This window comes from Grus americana, chromosome Z (genome assembly GCF_028858705.1).
Source record: "Grus americana isolate bGruAme1 chromosome Z, bGruAme1.mat, whole genome shotgun sequence".
Lineage (NCBI taxonomy): Eukaryota > Metazoa > Chordata > Aves > Gruiformes > Gruidae > Grus > Grus americana.
Genome location: NC_072891.1, coordinates 68903925 through 68926850, shown reverse-complemented (window position 1 = coordinate 68926850; position 22926 = coordinate 68903925). Strand labels below are relative to the sequence as shown.

General features: G+C 38.2%; 2 protein-coding genes across 6 annotated transcripts in view; both read left to right on the top strand.

Moving 5' to 3' along the window:
* The window catches only part of DMXL1 (Dmx like 1), an 80188-nt gene extending 60354 nt beyond the window's left edge, over window positions 1-19834 (top strand). For 3 of the 5 annotated variants that reach the window (XM_054809834.1, XM_054809837.1, XM_054809833.1), the window contains 13 exons: window positions 1658-1859; window positions 3119-3236; window positions 4509-4571; window positions 6134-6220; window positions 6855-6976; window positions 7089-7230; window positions 11929-11989; window positions 12555-12682; window positions 12870-12962; window positions 13434-13525; window positions 13806-13858; window positions 15576-15793; window positions 16204-19834. In XM_054809834.1, the coding sequence (XP_054665809.1) occupies window positions 1658-1859; window positions 3119-3236; window positions 4509-4571; window positions 6134-6220; window positions 6855-6976; window positions 7089-7230; window positions 11929-11989; window positions 12555-12682; window positions 12870-12962; window positions 13434-13525; window positions 13806-13858; window positions 15576-15793; window positions 16204-16413 (1589 nt within the window). In that variant the 3' untranslated portion in view covers window positions 16414-19834. The remainder of the gene's footprint in view (window positions 1-1657; window positions 1860-3118; window positions 3237-4508; window positions 4572-6133; window positions 6221-6854; window positions 6977-7088; window positions 7231-11928; window positions 11990-12554; window positions 12683-12869; window positions 12963-13433; window positions 13526-13805; window positions 13859-15575; window positions 15794-16203) is intronic. The other 2 variants (XM_054809838.1, XM_054809835.1) reach the window with 1 other exon arrangement.
* A 1029-nt stretch (window positions 19835-20863) lies between these two features.
* Window positions 20864-22926, top strand: part of TNFAIP8 (TNF alpha induced protein 8) — a 65102-nt gene continuing 63039 nt past the window's right edge. The window contains exon 1 of the mRNA XM_054809844.1: window positions 20864-20943. Coding sequence (XP_054665819.1) covers window position 20943 — 1 coding nt within the window. The 5' untranslated portion in view covers window positions 20864-20942. The remainder of the gene's footprint in view (window positions 20944-22926) is intronic.

Below are 22926 nucleotides of genomic sequence, written 5' to 3'. Positions count from 1 at the left end.
CAGAAGTCTCTGCATAGTTAATTTTTTCTTTGCTGCTTAGTCGTATAAGAATGTTTACACTATTTATTTCCTGGTGGAAACCCTATAGTTTTTTTGTAGTTCAAATTACATCATTCCTACTCCTTGTATCATGGAATGGTTTGTGTTGGAAGGGACCTTTAAAGATTATATAGTCCAACCTCCCTGTTGTGGGCAATCTTTCACTAGATTGTATTGCTCAAAGCTTCATCTGACCTGACCTTGAACACCTCCAGGAATGGGGCTTCTACAACTTCTGACAACCTGTTCCAGTGTCTCACCATCCTCATTGTAAAAAAATTTCTTTCTTTTCTAATCTAAATCTACTATCTTTTAGTTGAAAACCATTGTTTTCTTGTCACTAGAGGCCTTGGTAAAAATTCTTTCTCCATCTTTCTTGTAAGTCCCCTTTAAGTATTGAAAGGCCACCATAAGGTCTCCCCAGAGCTCCTCTTCTCCAGGCTGAACAACCCCAATTCTCTAAGCCTGTCTTCACAGCAGAGGTCCTCCATTCCTATGACTGTTTTTTGTGGCCCTCCTCTGGACCCATCCCAATAGGTCCATGTCTGTCTTGTACTGGGGGCACCAGAGCTGAATGCAGTACTCCAGGTGGGGTCTCATGAGAATGAATTAGAGGGGGCAAATCACCTCCCTTGCCCTGTTGGCCACCCTGCTTTTGATGCAGCCCAGGATGTGATTGTGCACTTGCAGCTATGAAAGCCATTGCTGGTTCATGTCCAATTTTTTATCCACCGGTATCCCCAAGTCCCTCTCTGCAGGGCTGCTCTCAATCCATTTGCCACTCAGTCTGTATTGATACTGGTGATTGCCCTGACCCAGGTATGGGACCTTGCACTTGTCCTTCTTGAACTTCATGAGGTTCACACGTGGGCCCACTCTTCAAGCCTGTCAAAGTCCCTCTAGATGGCATCCCTTCCCTCTAGCAAATGAACTGCACCACTCATCTTGGTGTTACCTGCAAACTTGCTGAGGGTGTGCTCACTACTGCTGTCTATGTGATTATCAAACATACTGAACAGTACCAATCCCATTACGCACCCCTGAGGGACACCACTTGTTCCTGATCTCCATTTGGACATTGATCCATTGACTGCAACTCTTTGGATGCAGTCATTCCACCAATTCCTTATCCATGGCATCATCCATCCATCAAATCCATATTGCTCTAATTTTAGAGGTAAGGGTTTTGTGTGGAACCATGTCAAAGTCCTTACAGAAGTCAAAAGTAGAGGACATCAGTTGCTTTTCCCTTGCCTACCAGCACAGTCAGTCTTTGTAGAATGCCAGTAGATTAGACAGGATCAACTTGCCCTTTGGAAAGCCATGTTGACTTTCTCTCATCACTTGCCTGTCATCCATATACCTTGACATAGCTTCGAGGAGGATCTGTTCCATGATATTTAATTTCTGTCAGCATTGGAGAACTCTGTCCTTTATTTAGCAATGATAGCACAAAGCAGTTCATCTTTTTATACTTGCAGATATCAAGTTGAGGTTTGAATAAAGCTTACTTCGGGAGATATTTGAAATATACTTCTGTCTTCAGCTGTGGAATTATCTTTGTCAAGGTTATAATGGAGAAGGAAGGTCTTCTATTATTGTTTACTTGTTTTTCTAGAGCTTCCAGTTAGCTCCCCGATATGCCATGCAGTTTTGAAAACACTACAGTGCTGGGAACAAGTTCTTCTCAGACGTCTAGAGTTATACGGGGGTCCACCCCAACATTATATTTCAGTTCATGCTTCTGAAGATGCCCTAGCTGCTGGTCCTGCATTGCTTCGCCATAAAACTTTACTTGAGCCTACAAACACTCCATTCAGGTGAGTCTAACTTCTATAAGCACTGACTATAATATCTTTAATATACATCGAGCATGATGCTGTTAGTGCATGTGATGGACCATAACTGCAATAACTCTATAATGCCACTTTCCAGATTTGCTCTAATCCATTGTGAAATTGTGGGTACACATCAGAATTCATGCCTCTCTGGTTCAAAGCAAGATCATGAAAAACAGTCAAATGTTTCTAATTTTTAAAGATGTTTTTTTATTGAAGCTTAACATACTGATTTTGAGTGCCTCTGTGGAAAAACTATGATTGACAATAAAATAAATAATAACAAATTTACTCTGAGAGATAATTAAGGATGAGTGACAATGAATTAAATAATTGCCCCACCTTTGGAGGGAATCAAATTACATTCTTATCAGTATCTTTTCCTAAAATCAGAGAAGAAATATTTACTATTTATAATATTTGCATAGTTGTGACTCCACATAATTGCATGTTCAGCCAGAAGATTCTGCTCAGTTTCTTAAATTGTCACTTAAATCTTACTATCACCTGTGGTTGCAAAATCAGCAGAAAGTGTGTCTCTTTGTTGTAAAATACCTCACAATTCTCACAGTTTTAGTAGCTTGAGTTGATTAAAAAGGAACAGCTTAACATGTATCTGCTGCCTGGCATTATTTTTAAGTTGCAATTTAAAGCGATTCAGGCTTTCATGGGTTTTGGCCTGCCATAAGCAGCTATATTTGTATTTACAAGTTTTGTTTCAGCATACAGTTTCTAGGGATAAGCATAAAAATTTGAAGTCTGATCTGATTCTACAATCCTTCCAATTTTGTTACTTAAAAGTCATGGCTGTTTCAGAGATGTTACACAGCTGATGATGTGTTCCTAGCAGGAAGTGTTATGCATTATCCATGTGATAGAAGCACTCATTAGCAATAAACAGAAGTGATCCATATTGTAAGGAATGAGGTGGACTAATAAATAATCTGTATGCTGACTTTATTGTTGTGTAATCTCTTAAAAACAGTTTTCTCACTTGTCCCAAGATAGAAGGTGAAAATGCTACATGTGCTTTTCCTTCTTCCTTTTGCACCACCTCTCACATGTAGGTTTGTCAGGCAGACAGTACCAGAATGCTTCTGAATAGGTCTTGTACGGTGTTTAGAGACCTGTAGTTTTGCTTCAGCATTTTTTCTGACTATAGTTTGATTAGAATATAAGATATTGCAGTCTCTTAAAATTATGAGCATGATGTAAGTATTTATTTTAACTTCATTCTGTAGATCTAACAGTCATGTTGCACTATCTGTGAAGAGGCTCTGGCAGTTCTTGGTTAAACAGGAAGAAGTCCAGGAAACCTTTATCAAGAACATCTTTATAAAGAAGAGATGTGTAAATGAGGTCGGTATGGTATATAAAATGTTGCGGGTCCATCTGTGAGCTTTTACTTAAGTTATTTGGCTGGCTTAATTACTTTCTAGAGCATGAGCGGATAATATACTTGTCTGTGACTCTAAATCTACACTATTTCTTATTGAAAATCTTTTTCCATTGTTTCATTGAAAAGAAAAATAATCAGTCTTTGACTGTAGAGTGACAACTAACACCACTTAGCTATAGTCAGCCTCCTCATTAAGATCAGTATAAAAGTTGCCTCAAAAGAATGACAAACTTTACTGTTTTTAATCTTTGAAATTTTGATCTAACTGGTCAAAGTTCTGCAAGTTTGAGTTTGTCCCTACCATAGTCATCCTGGGTTTATCCACCATTTTCTATCATGTTATGATTCAATTTTAATAAGAAAAATGACCATGCAACAGTTTTCTGTCCCTCATAATTTGTCCCAGTGTCTAGCTGGATTCCAGGTTCCAGATTCAGTTAAATATTTTAAAGTTGTGGTTCTGTAATGGAGTTTTGTGGTTCTTTTCTTCCTTTTTAGTTGCTCCTTTTCTTTCTTACTCACCCCTACTCCCAAAAATTCAAGAGAATCACTTTTATTATAGAAAAACTGTGGAGTAGCAGAAACATAAAGAAGCAGATCCGAACAAATTAAACATGCAGGAGAAAAAAAGTACTCATGACTAGTAAAGCCATGGCAGCAAAGCTCTCTATAAGCTAATCTTTGTCCTGTCACAACTACAATATTAGCTTGTTTGAGTATTTGTGGCTAATTGTGTTCACATACAGACTGCAGCTAAATTGTTCCTTTTGTCTTGTCCTTTGAAGATGCGCCATTTCTGATCATGTCCTGTGTTAATGCAGCCATGTTACTGTGCTGTAGGCAAAGTTATTTTGGTATATTTTACATGTGGTTTAATGTTTCCAAGTAGGATCAGTGACAGCCTTACACAGCATAGGTGTGTTGGTTTTATTTTGTATCCTCTTGTTACTGATAAAATGTCAGTGGAGATTTCTTATTTTCCAAGAAAGTTGACCATTGAGATGGACAAGATGCTGTTACAGTACAGAATAGGTAAATCAGTGTCTTCTGTACTGAATATAGAGTTTAGAATTTGGTAATTACTGTTACTACTTTATGTATGTATGTGCAAACATGCTGTTGTGTTTCAGTTGTTCTGTGTTGGGGCACCAATAAGGAATTAAGAATTTCCTTGATACCTTGTGTGTTATGTCTTTATGCTTTGTTCTGTGGTTGTTCTTTCCTTGATGAAGTCATTAGAGGAGCACAATGAAACCATGAAAAATTCTGTGGTGGAGGAGCCTATCGTCAATAAGGTACACAGTAGTAATGCTCAAATTAATTAGACCTTACATCATTATGAAATATTTCCTTTTTGAAATGGTGCTGATCTTCCTTAAAAAAAAAATCTTTGACACAGCAAATAAACTAAAAAACTCATTTTTTGCAAGAGGTTCAGTTAAACTAGTCTTGTTATAGAGCCTGTCTGAAACTAAATGTGTCTTAGAAAGCTGGATTAAACAACCAGGTAAGAACAGTATGTGTTATCAATTCCCAAATGAAAGCTGAATTTAAGATTTGCCCAATTGAAAAAATTCAATAGTACTGTGGAAAAATAGTACAAACAGGACCTTTCACCCGTGTGACATGGCTAGAACAGTTCCCTGTAAATGAAGGTGCTTAATTGGAGTTGGAGCAGTTTGTTAGCATGAGACTAGTTTGCCACTGAAATTTTTCTCTGAGCCTTAGTTTTGAGATGGTGACAAATGAACCCATATAACAACTCTAGAGAAACTTTCTTGAAAGATCGGAATGAGAGACTAAAAAGGTATAATACTATACCTAGAAACGCAAACAAATACTGTATTCTTCAGGCTTTCTTTTACAAAACTAGTGAGAAGGCAGAAATGAGAACATCCTGTAATGTCCTTGGGCTACCTTTTTGTTATTAATTATGCAATAAAGCAGTATTAGCAAGTAGTTAATTGGAACTGACTGGGGAAAAATGATCTTAATTTCATGCAGGTTTGTTCACCACACAGCCCAGATTATGTTTCTGTACTTGTTTGTCACTGCAGTTTTGTGCAGTTTTACATACATAAAATCACCGGAGTATCAATTTTGTTTTAATCTTAAAAAAGGTATTTTACTTTGTGGTGTTATAACAGCTACAGGCTTTTTTCAGACTTTGAAGAAGACTGTTTGCAGTTTTTTGACAGCACTATCTTACTGTTTTTCAACTAAAATATCCTTATTTAAATCTTTTGAAGACCAGAGAATTAAGAAATTGAAGTGGAGAGGCTGGGAAATGGTAGTTCTGGAATAATTCTTTGTGTTTTGAAGAAAATACAGAATTTTACATTTGTAATTCAGGTTTGAATTTTTATGTCTCCATTTACTTGACAATGCCATTTTTTTTAACTGTAAAATTATTTTGTAACTGCAACAGACCGGAGTCTGTAATCTTACCAGTTTAATACTTGCAATTCTGAGCTCTTTAATTTTGAACAGGAGTGCTGGTAGATTTTAGAATTGTATTGTGTGGTGGTGTATACCTGAATGCATTGCTGAAATACAAAAAGGTAGACAAGATTCAAATTCAACATTAGATCACATTAAGGGTGGGGGGGAACACCAACAAAAAACCCCACCCCAAACAAACAGAAAATGTGATAGTAAAAAGTTTGTGGAACTGGAATGTGCAGGATTCCAGATTTATTTAGTTGTGGAGAATGGTGAATAGATAAGCTGATAAAGTTCAAATTTATTTTCCTGTTCAGGATCTTGTCTGCACCTTCTACTGGATTATCTCATCAGTTTTAGTGGCAAAAAGTCTTTGCTTTTTAAAGTTTTAAAAAACTTTGCTTTTTAAATACAGGTAGAAACAGATTTGGGATACCCAGGAGGCAAGGCAAGAATAATCCATAAGGAGTCTGACATCATTACTGCTTTTGCAGTCAATAAGGTGAGTATAAAGGAGGTAGGATGACTTAAGTGTGTTGTACTTCCACCTGATTGACAGGCGGTAGCCTCATTGTGAATGGGTGACAGATCCTTTGAACTCTTAGTACTCCCTTCTCTAAAGCACTTCATAATTGAATGGTTCTACTACAAATTGTCTTTTTTTCTGTTGTGCAATAGATTGAGGGAAGGGAGAGGTGGCCTCTACTTTTTCTTTAAGCTTGTGTGTAGGAGTATTTTTCCTTTATTGTCAAAGACAATCAGGAAGTCATCTTTTCTTCTACTGTTTAACCTTAAGAAGGGGAAGAGGGGAGTTTCGTTGCAAGCGTTGTATTATGGTTACCTCTTGTTTATCCTCTGAGGAAAGCAAGGAGAAACTAGAGCTGCTTGAGAGAGATATAAAATACAAATAGTGTATGATGCTATCCCAGATGCAGATAAAATTTTAAAAAGGAAATGTCAAGCTTAGACAGTTTAAGTACATATATTTGTAGGCATAAATATTTGGGTTTTGTAAATTGATTAAGTGTATGTTTTTGTGAACAACTGTACCATAACCAGAGAAAATTGGAAAAAAAAAAAAGCATCTTTTTGAGTGTTCCTTTTGTATCTGCCTTTGTGTGTTACTTTTTTTCCAGGCAAATCGGAACTGCATTGCAATAGCATCGAGTCACGACATTCAAGAATTAGATGTTTCTGCAATTTTAGCTACACAAATCTATACCTGGGTTGATGATGATGTGGAAATAGAAAATAAAGGGTATACTTTCTATATTTCCAATATCACAGCTTGACTGTGTATAAATCAGTGTAAAAAAGCATGGTATTTAATGTTGTTGCTTGGAATCTAACATATGTTGTTTCATTTATAGGGCTGATGATTTCTTAGTCATACATGCTCGTGATGATCTGGTAAATGTTCAGGGAACCACTCCATATACTCATAGTAATCCTGGCACACCTATCAATATGCCTTGGCTTGGTAGTACACAAACTGGCAGAGGTGCATCTGTGGTGAGTTGCCTGTCAAAGATTAGCCTTATGTACTCTCTCTGCTTCTCTCCTTTTGTCTGTTCAGCGTTGCTGGTTATATTTTACAGTCATTGTGTAAGTAAATGTAGCTTTTCTGTGTAATCAAGGTGAGCTGAAATTTTGTATAATAATCCGATTAATAGGCTAAAATACTGCACAAAATTTAAGATACTCCAACTAAGCAAGCTAAGTTTTTAGTCAAGCTATATATGCTTTGTTTACTTAAGATACATAATTTAAAAATAAACAATAAGGGTTCAGGTAAGAAGTTGCAGCTTAAATCGTTGTTTAATGACTTGAAGCCAAATGCTCTATCTAAAAAGCACATATTCAGGCGATTTCAGGATAGAAATTGGTAAAGATTGGGTAGGAATATTTGTGTGAAATATTGAGGTAGCATTTTAAGCATAATCTGAAGTTTCAGTCCAAGTTCCAGACTATTCCAGTTTTTAGTTAAAAGTAAATACCAACTTCTGCTGTAGTACAAAGTACCACTGTAGTGCAGTATATATTAATATGAACTTGTATAGAAAGGACAGCAATTGAACTCCTAAAGCAGATTTCATGGGCAGGACAGAGATTTCAAATGAAATTAGGTTTCTCAGTTTCTGGAGTTTAAACTTGGGGAAAATGGGGATTTTTTGGTTTCATGAGAAAAATGAGGAGGGCAGGACTGCAGAAATAGGACGAACTATAAACATCGCATGTAGTTTGAACTACACGTCATGCTGATGTGACTGTTTATCTCCAAAGCTGTTGTCAGCTCTGTCTTTTGAAGTGCTGCGCAGTTTTGCCATAACTCTACTTAGTAGCATTTCTCACTTCTGAAGATCATGTCTTAGAGGAGATAATCAGTTTCACTGCTCAGCATTTCTGAAATTCACTAGAGTGAAGACCCAGTAAAGTGTGACTATGTCCACTTGAGCAAATTAATCCTTCTTATCGTAGAGATGACACCTGCAACAAGGGTAGTTCTTTTAGAAGTAGGTTCTGTGAAGTAAAACTTGGCCCTGAGCAAAAAAAAAACCAAACCTGTGAGCTCAGATTTTATTCAGATAGAATGATAATTCTAGTCTGGCCGTTGACATACTTACCTTAGTTCCTATGCAGCATAGATACTTTCTAATAGTGCAGATCTGTTGATTAGTCAGTTGGGTGATGCTTATTTGAAGTCACTTAACTGGGCTGAAATGGTCATACAAGACACCCATATCCCTCAGGCTGTCTGCGTGTAGTTGGGGGGTTTTTCTGGATAACTGAAGGCATTATGTATTGTGACTTGGCCGCACTTTGCAGCATTTAACAATTCAGAGCAAGTCCATAAGTGGTGACAGAATGAAAGAACCATATGTTAATTCATGTTGTAGTTGATTTTTTGCAAATATTTGATGATTAGGAAGAGAAAATAAAGAATGAGTGTTAGAAGAACGGTAACGTTATTCCCCACGTGGAAGTGGATATTGTGCCAGTACCTACACCTTTCCCTTCTGTTTAGGAATTACTGATCCTAAGTGCCAGTTTTGCAGCTCTGGTATCACAATCAGGTCTTGTCTGCAAGTATTCTTTGAATGCCATTGCCAACTTTCTCCTCTTGCTTCCTTTATATATATACGTGTGTGTGCGTGTGTATATATATACACACAAACGTAGGTATAGAATTTGTGTGTGTTTGTGTATTTCTCAACAAAATAATTGCATAATCTATTAATGTAAACCATTCTTTCATGACTTTCTATTTTATATGTAGTAAAGCTTTCTGACCTAAAGATATATGGCTATGCTCGTGTTGAATGTGTTTGCTGTTAAACTTTGAACCTAAATTTGGTTTGGCGTACCATTTGACTGTGGCAGAGTAGAGCACCCACCGCAGCGCACAACGACACCTGCCCACTAGGGAGGAGAGACAAAGGTACTGAATGAAGGACAAAGTAAATGAAGGGATTCTTCGGAGGAAATAGTGTTACTGGAAGGACTCAAATTGGAGGAAAACCAGCTTCACCAAAATTTTTCTGTTGCTACTCTTTGTTACTTTGTTCCTTCAGATACTGCTTTTGATCCTTGTTCTCATCTTTGCTTTTCCATAATTTGCAGCCCATTTAGTAGATATAGTCCACTGTTCTTTACCATTACTGGCTTTTCAGTCTTGTTATCTTTGCTTCGCTGCCATCAACAATAGAACCTATTGGACTTATGATACTCAGGCAGTTAACAATGTTTTATTAGCTCTTTTTTCTGTTACTCTTCTACACAGTTCATACAAGGTTAGTAAAGAGGCTCACCACCAGATACTTTAGTACAGCGTGCTTACACAGCTCTTACAGGAGGTGTTCTGAGAGAGCACTGAAGTAAGTAGGATGTACTGTCAGCTTTGAAACTCAGGTGATGTTCAACAGGTTGTCTTCCAGGCCAGTATGACCAACACCAATATTCACCAGTTTAATAACTGGTGGGATTGGCTTTTAAGCTTTTTTATTCTTCAGTATCACTGTACATTAGGCCCAAAGCACATAACTCCAGCAAATCAATCTGTGTTCTAGCCATCAGCTATTGTTATGGGGAAACTGAGGGCTAGCTGTATCAAATGTCAGTTACATTATCAAACGCAAATACTTCCATTATCAATGATACTTGGCTTCTAAATCAGAGACGCTGCACCAGAGACTCAGGTTAGTGTAATCTTACAAAGGCATGTTTCTGTAAGCTTGCATCTTTCCAAAGCATAATCCAGTAGGGGTTAGGAGACCATGATGCATGCTTATCTGTTGAATGGAGTAAGATGATTTCCATTGACTTCTGGGTAAAAGTTTGTAGCTGTAAAACTCAACATAGCCCTTAATTTTGATGAAGAAATAGAATGAGCATGAATAATTGTTCTTTCACTTATACATAGATATAAATTGTAAGTTTAAAGAGAAAAGCATTGCAATTATTTACTGTTTGGTGTATGCACTAATGTTTGGAGAATACCATCCTCTCTTACCTTGTCCTGAATCTTATAATATGGCTATTGTTTATTCACCAGTGTTTTACCAAACCATTGAGTTTTTTCCTTGTCAGTTAAAGTACTTTCTGAAAAAAAGGAAAATATGTATTTGAATATGTTATGTTTTTTCTTCAGGCAAGTGTTTTGAGATAAACTTGGGTAACAAAGAGGCATAAGGCTTTATCTTCAACAAATAATAAAGCTTTAAGAATTGAAAGATCTAAATCTGCTTCCAAAATGTTATCAAGAGGATTGCAATTAATCCAAACTCTGGGAAATTTTAGCAAGACAATAAATTATTTCCCGTCCAAGTATTTTCCTCCTTTATGTTTGCGAACTGAAAATTTGGAGAACATTCACTGTTCAACTCTTTGGATGATATTTAGTAATACGAAGCAAGTAAAAATTTGTAATTCATACCTTCTTCCAGTTGACACCCTGATATGATTGGAGGCCGGGGAGAATAGCGTACTTAAAATTCACTTCCTACTGTTTCAGTGACAAAGCAGTGGCCAAATACTATACAAAACTATAGCAGTTAAGAGTCATGGTTGGACTCGATCTTATAGGTCTTTTCCAACCTAAATAATTGGAAGCAGTGCCATGTTGCTGCTGATGCATAGTAAGTGGTAAGATGTTGTGCTGAAAGTGAGTGCTCTGGCAACACTTTTGTGTTATTTAAAGTTGACACCTGGCATGAATATAAACTTAGGCCCTCTTCTCTCTCAAATGTTCAGGTAAATAATACATGCATGAATGAATTGTATCCAACAGTTTTCTGAGGAAAGACAGTCCTCAAGGTAGGCAGATGCTTTTGAGGAGAACTAACAGGAAATAAAAGAATGAAAACTTAACTTTGATGTGCATAAATAGAAGGGAAAGAAGGGAAGGCAGGCAAGGAAAATACAGATACATTTCCCTGATGAAAAATCCCTACCATTTCTTTCCTATTGTGGGTTGGACTTATGATTTAGTTAGATGGGGTTTTTATCTTAATTGTCTAAAGCCTTCAGTCATCTTCATGTATTGAACTCTTCCCAGTTAGCAATTAATTAACTAAGAAAAACAGCATTCCTGCTAATGTACCTTACTTAAAGCAAAGTTTGGAATTTATGAACAAAGGTGCTACTGAAATCCATTGGATCTGTATTTGCAAAATCATAAACACTTTTGAAGATTTTTTTTATTTACCAGTTGCTAGGTATATTGCTTTTTCTGGATGGCCACAAATAATCACTTTTCAGTCGATTACAATAAATTAACTAGACTTGAAAATAAATATATTCCTTCCTATTTTTTACGTCTGTTAAAAAGTTTACCTCTTTCTTTACATGCTTCTGCCTCTCTCTTGCTTATCTTACAATATTCAGGAATATTCCAATAAATTTAATGGAATCAGAAAGGAATTGGCAAGAAAAGAGGTAAGACTGCAGTCTAAGGAGTCTTTATATTTGGATCCATAAATCTCTGAAGCAAAAAGTTAATATTTACCTAGATATTTAAAGCTGCAAAAGTATTAACATCTACACTAGTCTTGGAAGAAACTGACTTCTGTCTGAATTTCTAAATCCCGTACTTGCTTTCAGTAGGAATTTTGATAGGAAACAACTCTCTGTGATCACTAGTTATTCTATTTCCGTAACTTTTTGTTCAGTAGTATTGTTTAATTATTTTCCATTATTTTGTATATTGAACAGATGCTCAAGAAGGCTATTAATAATGTCAGAAGAATGGCTTCTCATCCAACTTTACCATATTGTAAGTTCAGTTTTGTTAAAAAAAAAAAGTTATCTAAAGATGATATAGTTATTTAGTGGCCCTGTTTCTTAGTATGCTGCTATTTTGTTCTAGCACAGCAATCTATTATGTTTTAAAAGTTGCTTACAAGCCCTATTTTACTGAAACTATTTTTCATTTCCGAAAACAATAATACTGGGGGATATAGAATAGCCTTTAGAAACAGTGATTTTTTTATAGCAAAAAGTACTGTAGTTCTGTTTCATTTGTGAATTGTGTGGAAGATAATAGAAAAAGATACATTATTATCTCCAAGTAAATAGCTTCATATTTCAATACTATCTAAATACAGTTCTTAATTAAATAATGAGTAAGTACATTTCAGTAAGGTTTGAATAGTGTAAGTTTAAGTTTCAGTGGTACCCACCACTCTTACAGTATGCCAGGTACTACGGCACGTATTGTGGCACTGGTTATTTTGAGGATGTTGTGAGCTGGTGTGAGATTTCTTAAAATTTTGGAAGCAACCTTCCTGCTCAATTGCTACAACACCTCTGAGAAGTCATGTAAATATTTTCTGTTGCAGACCTGACAGGTGCTCAAGATGGTAGTGTCAGAATGTTTGAATGGGGTCATGCACAGCAAATCGCATGTTTTCGCTCTGGTGGCAACTCAAGAGTAACTCGAATGAGATTCAATTACCAAGGAAACAAGGTAACTGACAGAATGCTTCTGCACTTGCCCTCTTCCGCTTGCTCTCCACCCCCCTCCCAAAAAATATAATTGTAAATTAGCAGAAACATCCCATTCTTCAAATCTAGAGTAGTTTCTCTGAATTGTGGATAATTTCTCTGTAATCCGTACATATGTATTTACAATTAATATATGGGGTTTTTTTCAGTTTGGAATTGTTGATGCTGATGGATATATAAGTTTATATCAAACAAATTGGAAATGTTGCCCACTTACTGGAACTTCACCTAAACCATATTTGGTAAGCTGAAAACTAATTTTGCTTCCATAAACTTGTGTTGTGCTCACTTATTTCCTTCCCCTTTTAAAATAGTTAGGAGAGGGCAGGGATCATGCTGATAACCATTGTTAATCAAGATTTAGTAAAATACTGTTGCCATCCTGTGATCCATACAACAGACAAGTTCTTAAATCCTAATCATACTTGCTAAGTTGGATAGTAGAACGTGCAATGTTAGATCTGAAATAACTTTAGTATTCTTTGAGACTTGTCAATAATTGTCAATTGTTAATCAATTGTCAATAACACAGGACTGGAAAGTTTTCCATGAAAAATTAAGAGTATCAAAAGGCATATATATATAGCTTTATAGCCTGTGTTCTCTAAATTGTTTTTGAAACAGCTTGCCTTCTTGAGGAAGTTTTAAGATTTCATGCTTACACAAAATCCATTTCTTTTTTAATTAAGAATTTCTAAACTGCAATTTTTCAGACATGGCAGTGTCATAACAAAACAGCCAATGACTTTGTTTTCATCAGTTCATCATCTTTGATAGCCACAGCAGGATTGTCTTCCGACAACAGGTAAGAGGTGCTGTGATAATGCACAAAAATGAAGTGGTGCCATGTTTTCTCTCCTTCCCCCACTTTTTTTAATGATTCTCCTAAAGCAGTTTAAAAGCAACACATATACTTCTCCCTCTCTCTCCCTCCCTCTCTCTCTCTCTGTCTCTCTGTCTCTCTCTCTCTCTCAGTTTAGAGTGCTTTTATGCCTGAAACAATCTTTTTAAGATTCAAATGACTTTCCAAGTGTTCAGAATACTTTAGAACATTTGTTGCTGAATTAAGATATCTTTTTCTACAGAAATATTTGTCTCTGGGATACTTTGGTTTCACCTACAAATAGCTTGGTTCATGGTAAGTAAAATACAACCAGCAAAATACTTGATCACAGTAAAAAAATATGTATGTCTGTGAGTGTATATATATTACTGTGGGAAGTAATTTTAATATTAGCAGTAGAACATCTTTCACTGTCCTGTGTGAGTGCACCATCAGGAATATAAAAACAGATTCTTGAGAAATGATTTAGTGCTATATATAAATGATTGGTTTCATGGACATGAGCACCTTCCTTTTCATACCTTGTATCTTTGCGCCACAAGTGCAACCTGACAGCCAGACATCTGTAATTTCTGTTCTCTTTTAAAAGATTTCAAGCAATTCCTGCTTGTAGTGATTAGCATGCTGAGAAGATAATAGCAATAACACTGTCAAAACTACAGTTTTTAGCACAGTTGCGAGATACATGTTTGCAGGATATGCATCCACACCTTTCAATTCAAGGGTCCTATGGCTGTGTCTGTACTAACAAATCAGAGAGGCCCCACTCAAAATTTAACAATTAAATATTAGCCCAAGTAATGGTACTGTAAAGATAGCATTGGGCACTTGCAGATACATAATCTGTTTGGAGAATATGAGAGGACATACTTTTTTATGAACTGCTAAGTATTTCATTGCCTCTGAAAATCTGGTCCTCCGAGAATCCATGATTATAAAATGGTTCTCTGAACCTCTGTAGATCAATAAATGCATGAAATTTTCTAGAAAACATTCATTCATTTTTTTTGAATGAATATATTGAACAAGCAGATGTACAAGTAAGATCTCATAATTATCTAGTAATTTTCAGAGTTTAACTAAAAGGTGAATTTAACTGCTATGTTTATAAAGTAGTGCAGTTTTGTTTTGAAAGATTGTCCAGTTCTATGGGACTTTTATTCTATGTATTACGCCAAATACTGTGGAATGTTTTAAATGCTTTCTCTGTGTGCATGCATGCATAGGTATCTATATACAACATTACAAAAATGCTTTAGAAGAATTATTCCAAAAAGTATGCTTTTTGAGATGAAACCCCGCTAAATATTTATTACATTACCTGTATTACTAATACTTTGTTGCAGTAGAAAAAAAATACATTTCAATGTGTGAAATACAGAATCAGGCTCAGAGAGATTGTGTGAGATGTGTGGAATTTCTAAACATAAATTTAGAGACCCCTTTGAACTGCAAGTACAATGTACTGCGTGCCATGTGTTAGGATTCATAGTGTCTAATCTCAGACATACTGAGCTTTGTTGTGGTAATTGTAATCTTCATTCACTTCCTCCAGTCAGTTTGGGGGAGCAGACATATCCAAACAAATGTGAAAAGCATCAAATTAAAAGTGGAAACTTAAAAGATATCTGGGCAAGTAACTTAGGAGGACATTTCTTATGGGAAGTGTGCCTTAAAATAACAGGCATCAGAGAGATTGAAAAGAATCTGTTTCTGGTCAAGGCTTAATCATTTGTGATTACATAGGGATAGAAAAAAAGGGTATACTTTTTTATACAGATTGTAATCACTTAATTTGACAGTATTGCAACTTCAGGATGTCTGTGAACCTGGGCTTACATGTATATGGGACTGCAGTAGTTGGACTGGTGGTGGTCAGTTGGATTACAGCATCAAAATCATTGTTGCTACTGTCTTGAACCATTAGAGGTTGATGGAAAGTTAAAGTTAGTACTGTGAAATTGAAGTTAGTACTGTGTGTTTATTTCAGTTACTTTGCTTTGGCTTTCAGCTTTTATGTGTCACGATAGTGGAGCAACTGTGCTAGCATATGCTCCAAAACACCAGCTGTTAATATCTGGAGGCAGAAAAGGCTTTACATGTATAATTGATCTTCGCCAAAAACAGCAGCAACAGTTACTCCAGAGTCATGATTCTCCAGTCAAAGCAATTGCTGTTGATCCTACAGAAGAGTATTTTGTCACAGGATCTGCTGAAGGCAACATCAAGGTATTAATCAGGGGGAGGGAGCAGAAGATGAAGATGGTGATGATGTGTAAATTCAAAAAAATCTTGCATAGGTGTGGAATATTCATATCTGTCATATGTTCTGCATTTGTTTTCAGCCCTGGCTTTTGCATTTACTAATTCAATTGTGAAATGTTATTCTTACCTTTCTATCCTCCTTTTAATTAGTCTTACCTTAGTCCCCATATATTTAATAAATCCATATTACAGAAAATGAATATTAGTATTCTATAACTGTGTCATTACAAATTGCTACATGTCTTTTCTTTTATAATTAGTGTCAGAAAAATGAATGCAAAATGTAGTCCAGTTTCTCCATGACTCATTACAAGTGAACTTTAAGATCATGGTAATTATTCATATAAGAGATTGATGTTTTGATGTTTTTTCAGGTATGGAGTCTGTCTACATTTAATCTTCTTCACACTTTCATCAATGAGCATGCTCGACAGTCTCTCTTCAGAAACATTGGGACAGGAGTCATGCAAATTGAGACAGGACCAGCAAATCACATATTCTCCTGTGGTGCTGATGGAACAGTAAAGATGAGGATCTTACCTGATAGATTCAGCCCTTTAAATGATGTGTTAAAAATGATGTGAAATTTATGATCTAATATTTTTCTCAGAACAGTTTATAACATTCCCCTTCTGCCATCCCTGAAAATATTTTTCCTGGATCTGGCCAACAAAGCAGAAACACAATGATAGCTTGTGCCACAAAGATATTTTTTATTATTTTTTATTTTTTTGATTTTTTTTTTCTCTCCCCCCATATTTATTACCTGGAGCTTTTGGTCCCTGATGGACTGATGCCTTAAAGATTAACAAAGTCCTTCAGATTTTGATTGTTGCCTAAAATAAAAGCTATACATGACTCCAAATTGTATACTTACAATATTATTAAGATGTTGCTGAAGTGGTTTACTTTTCCTTTTGAGGTAGCTACACTCCCACCTGGAGTGCACCATCTGGGCATGGCCTCTGCTTATATTCAACACCTGGCCACCTTCTAAAGGCTGGCCTTTCCAGATGGAAACCATAGATAATGTTACTCTTTCACTGTGGCAACCATAACTGTCTCTCTTCTCCATATGTTTAGTCAGCTGACAATAAAAATTTCTACTTATGTGTAGAAGAGAAACAAAGCCTGTATGAATACATACTCCTGGCCATGCAAGCATTCATGTAATGAGCCACTGTCTGTCTCTATTCCTGGAATCCAGGCTGTTTACCTCTAAATTGCCTGATTTTCCTCTGATCTAGGGTATAACAAACTGAAGGATGTTCTGTGACTTGTCTTCTGTTCTGTAGCTTGAATCACTGCCATCAGGATGGCAGACTTAACTTTTAAAAAGAAATATATTTTTAACCCTGAACACTCCCTTTACAAAAATGTGTAAATATTAATGGATATCTTCCTAGTAAAATAGTCAAGATTATGTGTGAAGCTTTAGTCTTTGTCATAAAGAATACAGGAAGATACTGCTTTAGGACATGGCACTAGAATTTCTTCAAAGACTATTTATTTACGTCTGTAGAGGAAAAAAAACCCAAACCTAATTTATTTTTACATTTTTTTCCAGCAAGACTTTTATTTAGCCCAAAGATACTCACTTCATTCTTAGCACTTACATTCTTGTTTGCTTTTCCAAAGTACTTTAGAAAAGGTAAAATGAAAAAAGTTCAACAGAAAAGTACTTTAATACTGTCAGTCTTTGTACTGTATGTTTACATCTGGTGTAAAATGAAAGAAAAAATTTTGAAGAGGATAGATGGATTTTTTGCCAAAATATTAAACTGCATAACTTAAATGTTTGACCAAATTATTAATGCACAAAGCCTTCACTTTTTTTAGTCAGTTAAAAACACTTTCTGTAAGTATTTTGGTTTTCTTTTTCCTGACTTGAGAGCTTGGCAAACATTTAATTTGTAAATTAGATGTGAGGCTGGATTACTTGAATGCCAATGGTGTACTTTTTGCTAAAAGATATTTTGTGAAATATAGCACCAAGATACTAACTGTAAAATAAACTTGTCAAATTAGGAACTATGGGGATAAATAAAGCATAGCAGAAATGAAGGGCTTGTAAAATGAACTTTGTAACATTCTCAGGATGCTTTTATCTTAAGAATATAAAATTGTTTAAAAAGATTTTGTAAAATGTATTAAGGTCATTTTAAATGTATGTTTTGCAAGTTGCAGTGCAAACACTATGAAGGTTTTTATGCACATAACCTGAATTTTCAAATTGTGCAATAAAAAGAATGTGAATATTTTGCCATGAAGAAACATGTGACAGCATTTCAAACTGGTACAGCTGTTCAGTGAGTCAATAGTAATTGTTCTTCCACAACACTTACGGATTGCAATCAAAATTGATATCAAAACAGTTTAAGTACAGTGATGGACCAGAAAAGTAACTGACTAGAAGTGACACCACCTTACAAAACAGACTTGCCCAATGTGTATGTCATAGCTGCTCAGTGCCTGAGTTTCTAATATTCCTTATTCTTATGAAAGAAGAAAATGGAGTTAACAGTAGCACACTCCTTGAGAATCAACTGAAACCCTGACTTTGTAGCTGCTTATATACACGCATTAGTTTCATGTGCCCACGCAACTAACAGTTACAGTCAGAAAAGGAAAATGTGCAAAAATCATGGCAACATTATATAATAATATCCTTGATGTTTTGTCCTTTAATATTTAGATCTTATTAGCTTCAATATTTCAAGCTAAATTTATTGTACTGGCAATCACAAAATGCTGTCCTATGATCTGTGAACTGAGCAGATTTTGTATGTAATTTGCCAAGACATACCATGTTGTCATTTTTCTGAGTAGAGCCGCACTATGAATAATCCTGGCAAACTTATGCTTATACCAGAAAAGTACTGACTGTGAGCAGGCATTTTCAGTAATGTTTATAGTTACCATAAGCTACTCTCGAAGCTAAATTATGTAAAATCACAATGTATTTGCCACACTTTCATAATCTTCCCAATAAATCCTGCAGAAACTCAACCTTCTAGAATTCCAAGTTGCTGCTACTTCATTTACAAATCAGTTGTTTGCTTGTATAATGTTCATTGATGTTTAAAATTATTCTAAGTCAAATTACCGGTAGCTTGCTTGTAATGATGGAATCAAAATGAGTTAACTTCTGTTGTATCTGAAACTTTTAAAGGGACATTCTCAACTTTACAACTAGTTATTGGGGAAGAACTGAACTCAACACTCATCCACCTGTTGCCCTTAACTTCCACTGTCTTTTGTCCTCCAGCAATTAATGCTTTCTCCTATGCAAGTCACTCAAACATAGCCACATGCACAAATTTGCATTTAGCAGTGCTTAATCAACAATAATTCCATGTCCAGACAAAATAACTTAGTTTGTAGTTGATAATGTCCCTTTTAAATATCGTAGACTAGCAGTTGTGACTTGTGTTTGTCTATGTAGCAATACATAATGCAATCAGACTGTGTCATTCTTGTGTTGCTAATTGATTCAGTTACCTCAAACAGATATATGATCCAAGTTCTTTACTATTACTTTAGTAACTTTTGAGAGTTAAAACTCTGGCCATCTGGGTACTTAAACTGGCTTGCTGTGTGACTTTTAACCAGACAATTCTCAGCAGACAGCTGAGGTTGCAGATTATGGGGAAAGATGGAGAGTGGAATAAATGCAGATTTTGTACCACGCTGCGGTGGCACAGGGTGAGCTTATGCACGTTTTACTGCGTTTTAGGAACCTCGCTACCAGTTACAGGAAATAAACTGTTGAGATACACTATGTTAGGTACCACTCCCTTCCTCTTGAGAGCACCCAGAGTTAATTAGTTGCAACAGGTATGAACAAAAGCAACAGTGATTAAAACAAAATAAGCTTGGAGACAATGTTCTCTAAGATATTTTTTTTCAAATGTTTATTTTTACTAAAAGTAGGAAAACCATCTCTAATGGCAGGTTCAGGACACTGATCAAACTACTTTCTATAAAATAAAGATACTGATTTACCAAGTTTCTTGGTGTTTCTTTTTCCTCCTCATTTCTAGCTTTAAAGTCTGCATGGTTTTGATCTTTCTTCTTTCCAGGCTTCTTTTTTGTGTGTGGGTTTTGGTTTTTTTTTTTTTTTAATGCCTTTGTTTTTCATGTCTTAGTTTTCCTTTTGTTAGCTCTTTGATGTTTTGGTTGGATTTTTTTTTTTTTTTAAATTCAATGCATAACTATCAGTTGTAATCAGTTCTAAGTTATTTCTCAGTGGAATGGGACTGATGTGGTGGTGGTGCTTTCTGTCATTTTCCTCCACAACTAACTTTTTTAGCCCCTCATCTGTTTCGTTTACACTTGAAAGCGTGTACCCTGTGATGGCCTTGGGGAACTCCACCTCTTAATTTTTCAACCTCTAGAAGAGACACAAAGATGAGCGCCCCTACTCTAGTTAAACACCAGATAGCAAGCTGCTGCCAAAACGGAGTACCGCACCATGCAGCTCATTAGGACGAAAGAAATATTTTATTTGGGTTTTGCCCTTTTAATAATTGTAACTGCTTCTTTGGTAGCAAAGCAGGGAAAGACGCGAAGACCTAAAATCTAGCACCGAGACTGTAATTTCCTTTGCACAGGGGTGTTTAACCCCCTCGTCTCCACCGGATGCTTTTCTCAATGTGTGCCCTGGAGGGACGGCAGTCTAACTGAACTGCCTCCCGAGTTCCCCCCGGCTGCCCGGGAGAGAGGAAGTTTGAGCGGGACTAACGACGGCCAGGCAGGCGGGTCCCGGCAGGGGGATGTACTGGCCGCCGCGGGGGGCTGCCCGGCTTTCTCCCTTCCGCCCCGGGGTCCGCCCGACCTCTCCTGTCCCGTCCCGCCCCGCCCCGCCCCGGTGGGCTGCCCGCCTCCCCCCCTCCCGTACCGCCCCAGGGCGAGCGGCGGCGCCGGGCCGCGGAGGGCAGGGCCGCCCCTCTCCCGCCCGCCAGAGCCGCGCCCCGCCCCCGGCACGGGGAGCTGGGGTTGCCTCTGCCGCGCGCGCAGTGCCTCGGCACTGCTGCTCTTGTCGCTGCCGCCGCCCCCGTCGCTCCCGCCGCCAGCCCCGAGGAGGCGCCGCCGCCCCTGTCCGCGCCCACACAGTAAGTGCCACCGCTCCGCGGGCGCGGGGTGCTGCTCCCGCCGCACCGGGCAGCCCCCTTTCCTGCGCGCCGGCGGAAGGAGTGGGCGAGGGCAGCAGCCCTGCCGCGGCCGGCCGGGCCCGGGCCCGGGCCTGCGCCCGGCGGCGCCTCAATGGTCGGCCGGGCCGGGCCCCGGCAGCTTCCCCGCCGAGGGGATGGCTGTGGGGACCTGGCTGCCCGGCGGCCGCAGGTGGCGATCCCCGGGGCGGCTGGCAGAGCAGAGCTGGGCTCCCAGCGCCGCCTCGGAGGTAGTCGGGTCTCGGCATGGGGGCAGAAATGCGGTGGCCGGGACGGGACTCGGGAAGCCCCTCAGGGCCGGTGCCAGTGCCGTGGCGCGTCCCTGCCGCCTCCTGCTCCGGCGGCTCTCGGCGCTGCGGAGTCCCGCACCAGCTCGGAGCGGCTCTCCGCTGGGAGCTGCCCAAAAGTACTCACGTTGAGAGTTTCGTCACGCAAAAATGTATTTGTGTGAAAGCTGTGCATGGGTTTCTGTTCGGGGAAACCTAACCGCCTGTCTTCCCTCTGTCTCTCTTCCCGGGCAAAGAGGCGGTTTTCTGCTTTTTTTTCAGAGGTATTTCTGCTTTCGCCTGGAGTGAGCCGTCGCCCTTGTCAGGGTGTGCTTGAGCACGCACAAGGCAGATCTGTAGCTCTTGAGGCAGAGGCAACAAGTGTGGTAATGCAGCTGAACTCTGCACGGTGCTGGTAAAAGACAAACTTTTCTGAGATACGTGAATTTGGCTATGAAATACTACTAGCAAAGATTCTGCCAATAAAATTAGTTTCTATCTTATTTACATACTGCTAATTAAATAAGAGGGAGCATGGTTCAATGTGAGCTTTTCCTTTTTAGAAACCTGCATGGTCAGACTCTCTGTGCTGGAGGTCTGAGTGTCTCTGGAGGTCTGAGTGTCTCTGGAGGTGCATGTTTGCAATCTTACTTGACCACACATACACACCGGTAAAGCACAGTGCAGTCCAAACTATGTTTTGCTCTGCATGTGTCTTGTTTCATTTATGCTCTTTTGCAAATTATTTTGCGTAACTGACTAGTGAAACTACTCACGTTACAAACTGCTTGGTCAAAACTTCTCCAAGCAGTCTGATACACCAGATGAAGAGCTGTCAGTTGCGCTCACTGCCTGGGTTGACTCCTGCCAGCTCTGCTTATCTCTTGTCAGCTCTAAGTAGGAAATTTGCTTTCAAAGAGCACTGATAGCAGAGCCGAGGGCTTGCAGCCCTTGCAACAGCAGACTAGCCTTTCGGTTGCCACAGACCACAGGTCTGGTCTGAAAAGCGTCACTGGTCTGAAGCTAATTGTTTGTGGGCATCCCTGTGAGATCCAGGGTTACCATTCTTCATTGGCAGACCTGCAGCGGATATTGCAGGGGCAGCACAGGTCAGGCTGTGCCGTAGCTGTAAGGGCACTGTGCCTAGGCATAGCCCTGATCCTGTGCACCATTCCTGTTTTCGTGGTGGGAAGCATGTTAGATTAGATAGCTGCAGTTTAAAAACACAGGAAAAGCCATTGACGCTGTTACTCATAACTCTTCAATTTAGTGGCTTTTGGTGGGAATCTTTATTTCTTTGTGGTGGAAGTTTCTGATTTCTACCTTGCAGTGATTAGTGAGCATTTTAGTAAACTGTGGAGATAATGCAAGTCTGAGCAATTACAACTTGAAATTAGTCTGAATGGTTCCCTTCCTTGTCATGCTGCTTATATTGTTGCCATGTATTAATAGTGTAAAAATGTAACATCATGTGTTTGCAGACCTCAGAGTTTTAACTTAAATAAACAAGCACATGATGCATGTACTGCATGTTACATGAACAGGATACATTTTTACCTTTACCTCATTTAAAAAATGATGATGAGGAGAACAAAACCCAAACCGCCAGGGAATCAGCTACTCCAGTATTAGGAAAAAGGGTTTCGATGTTCCTCACTGC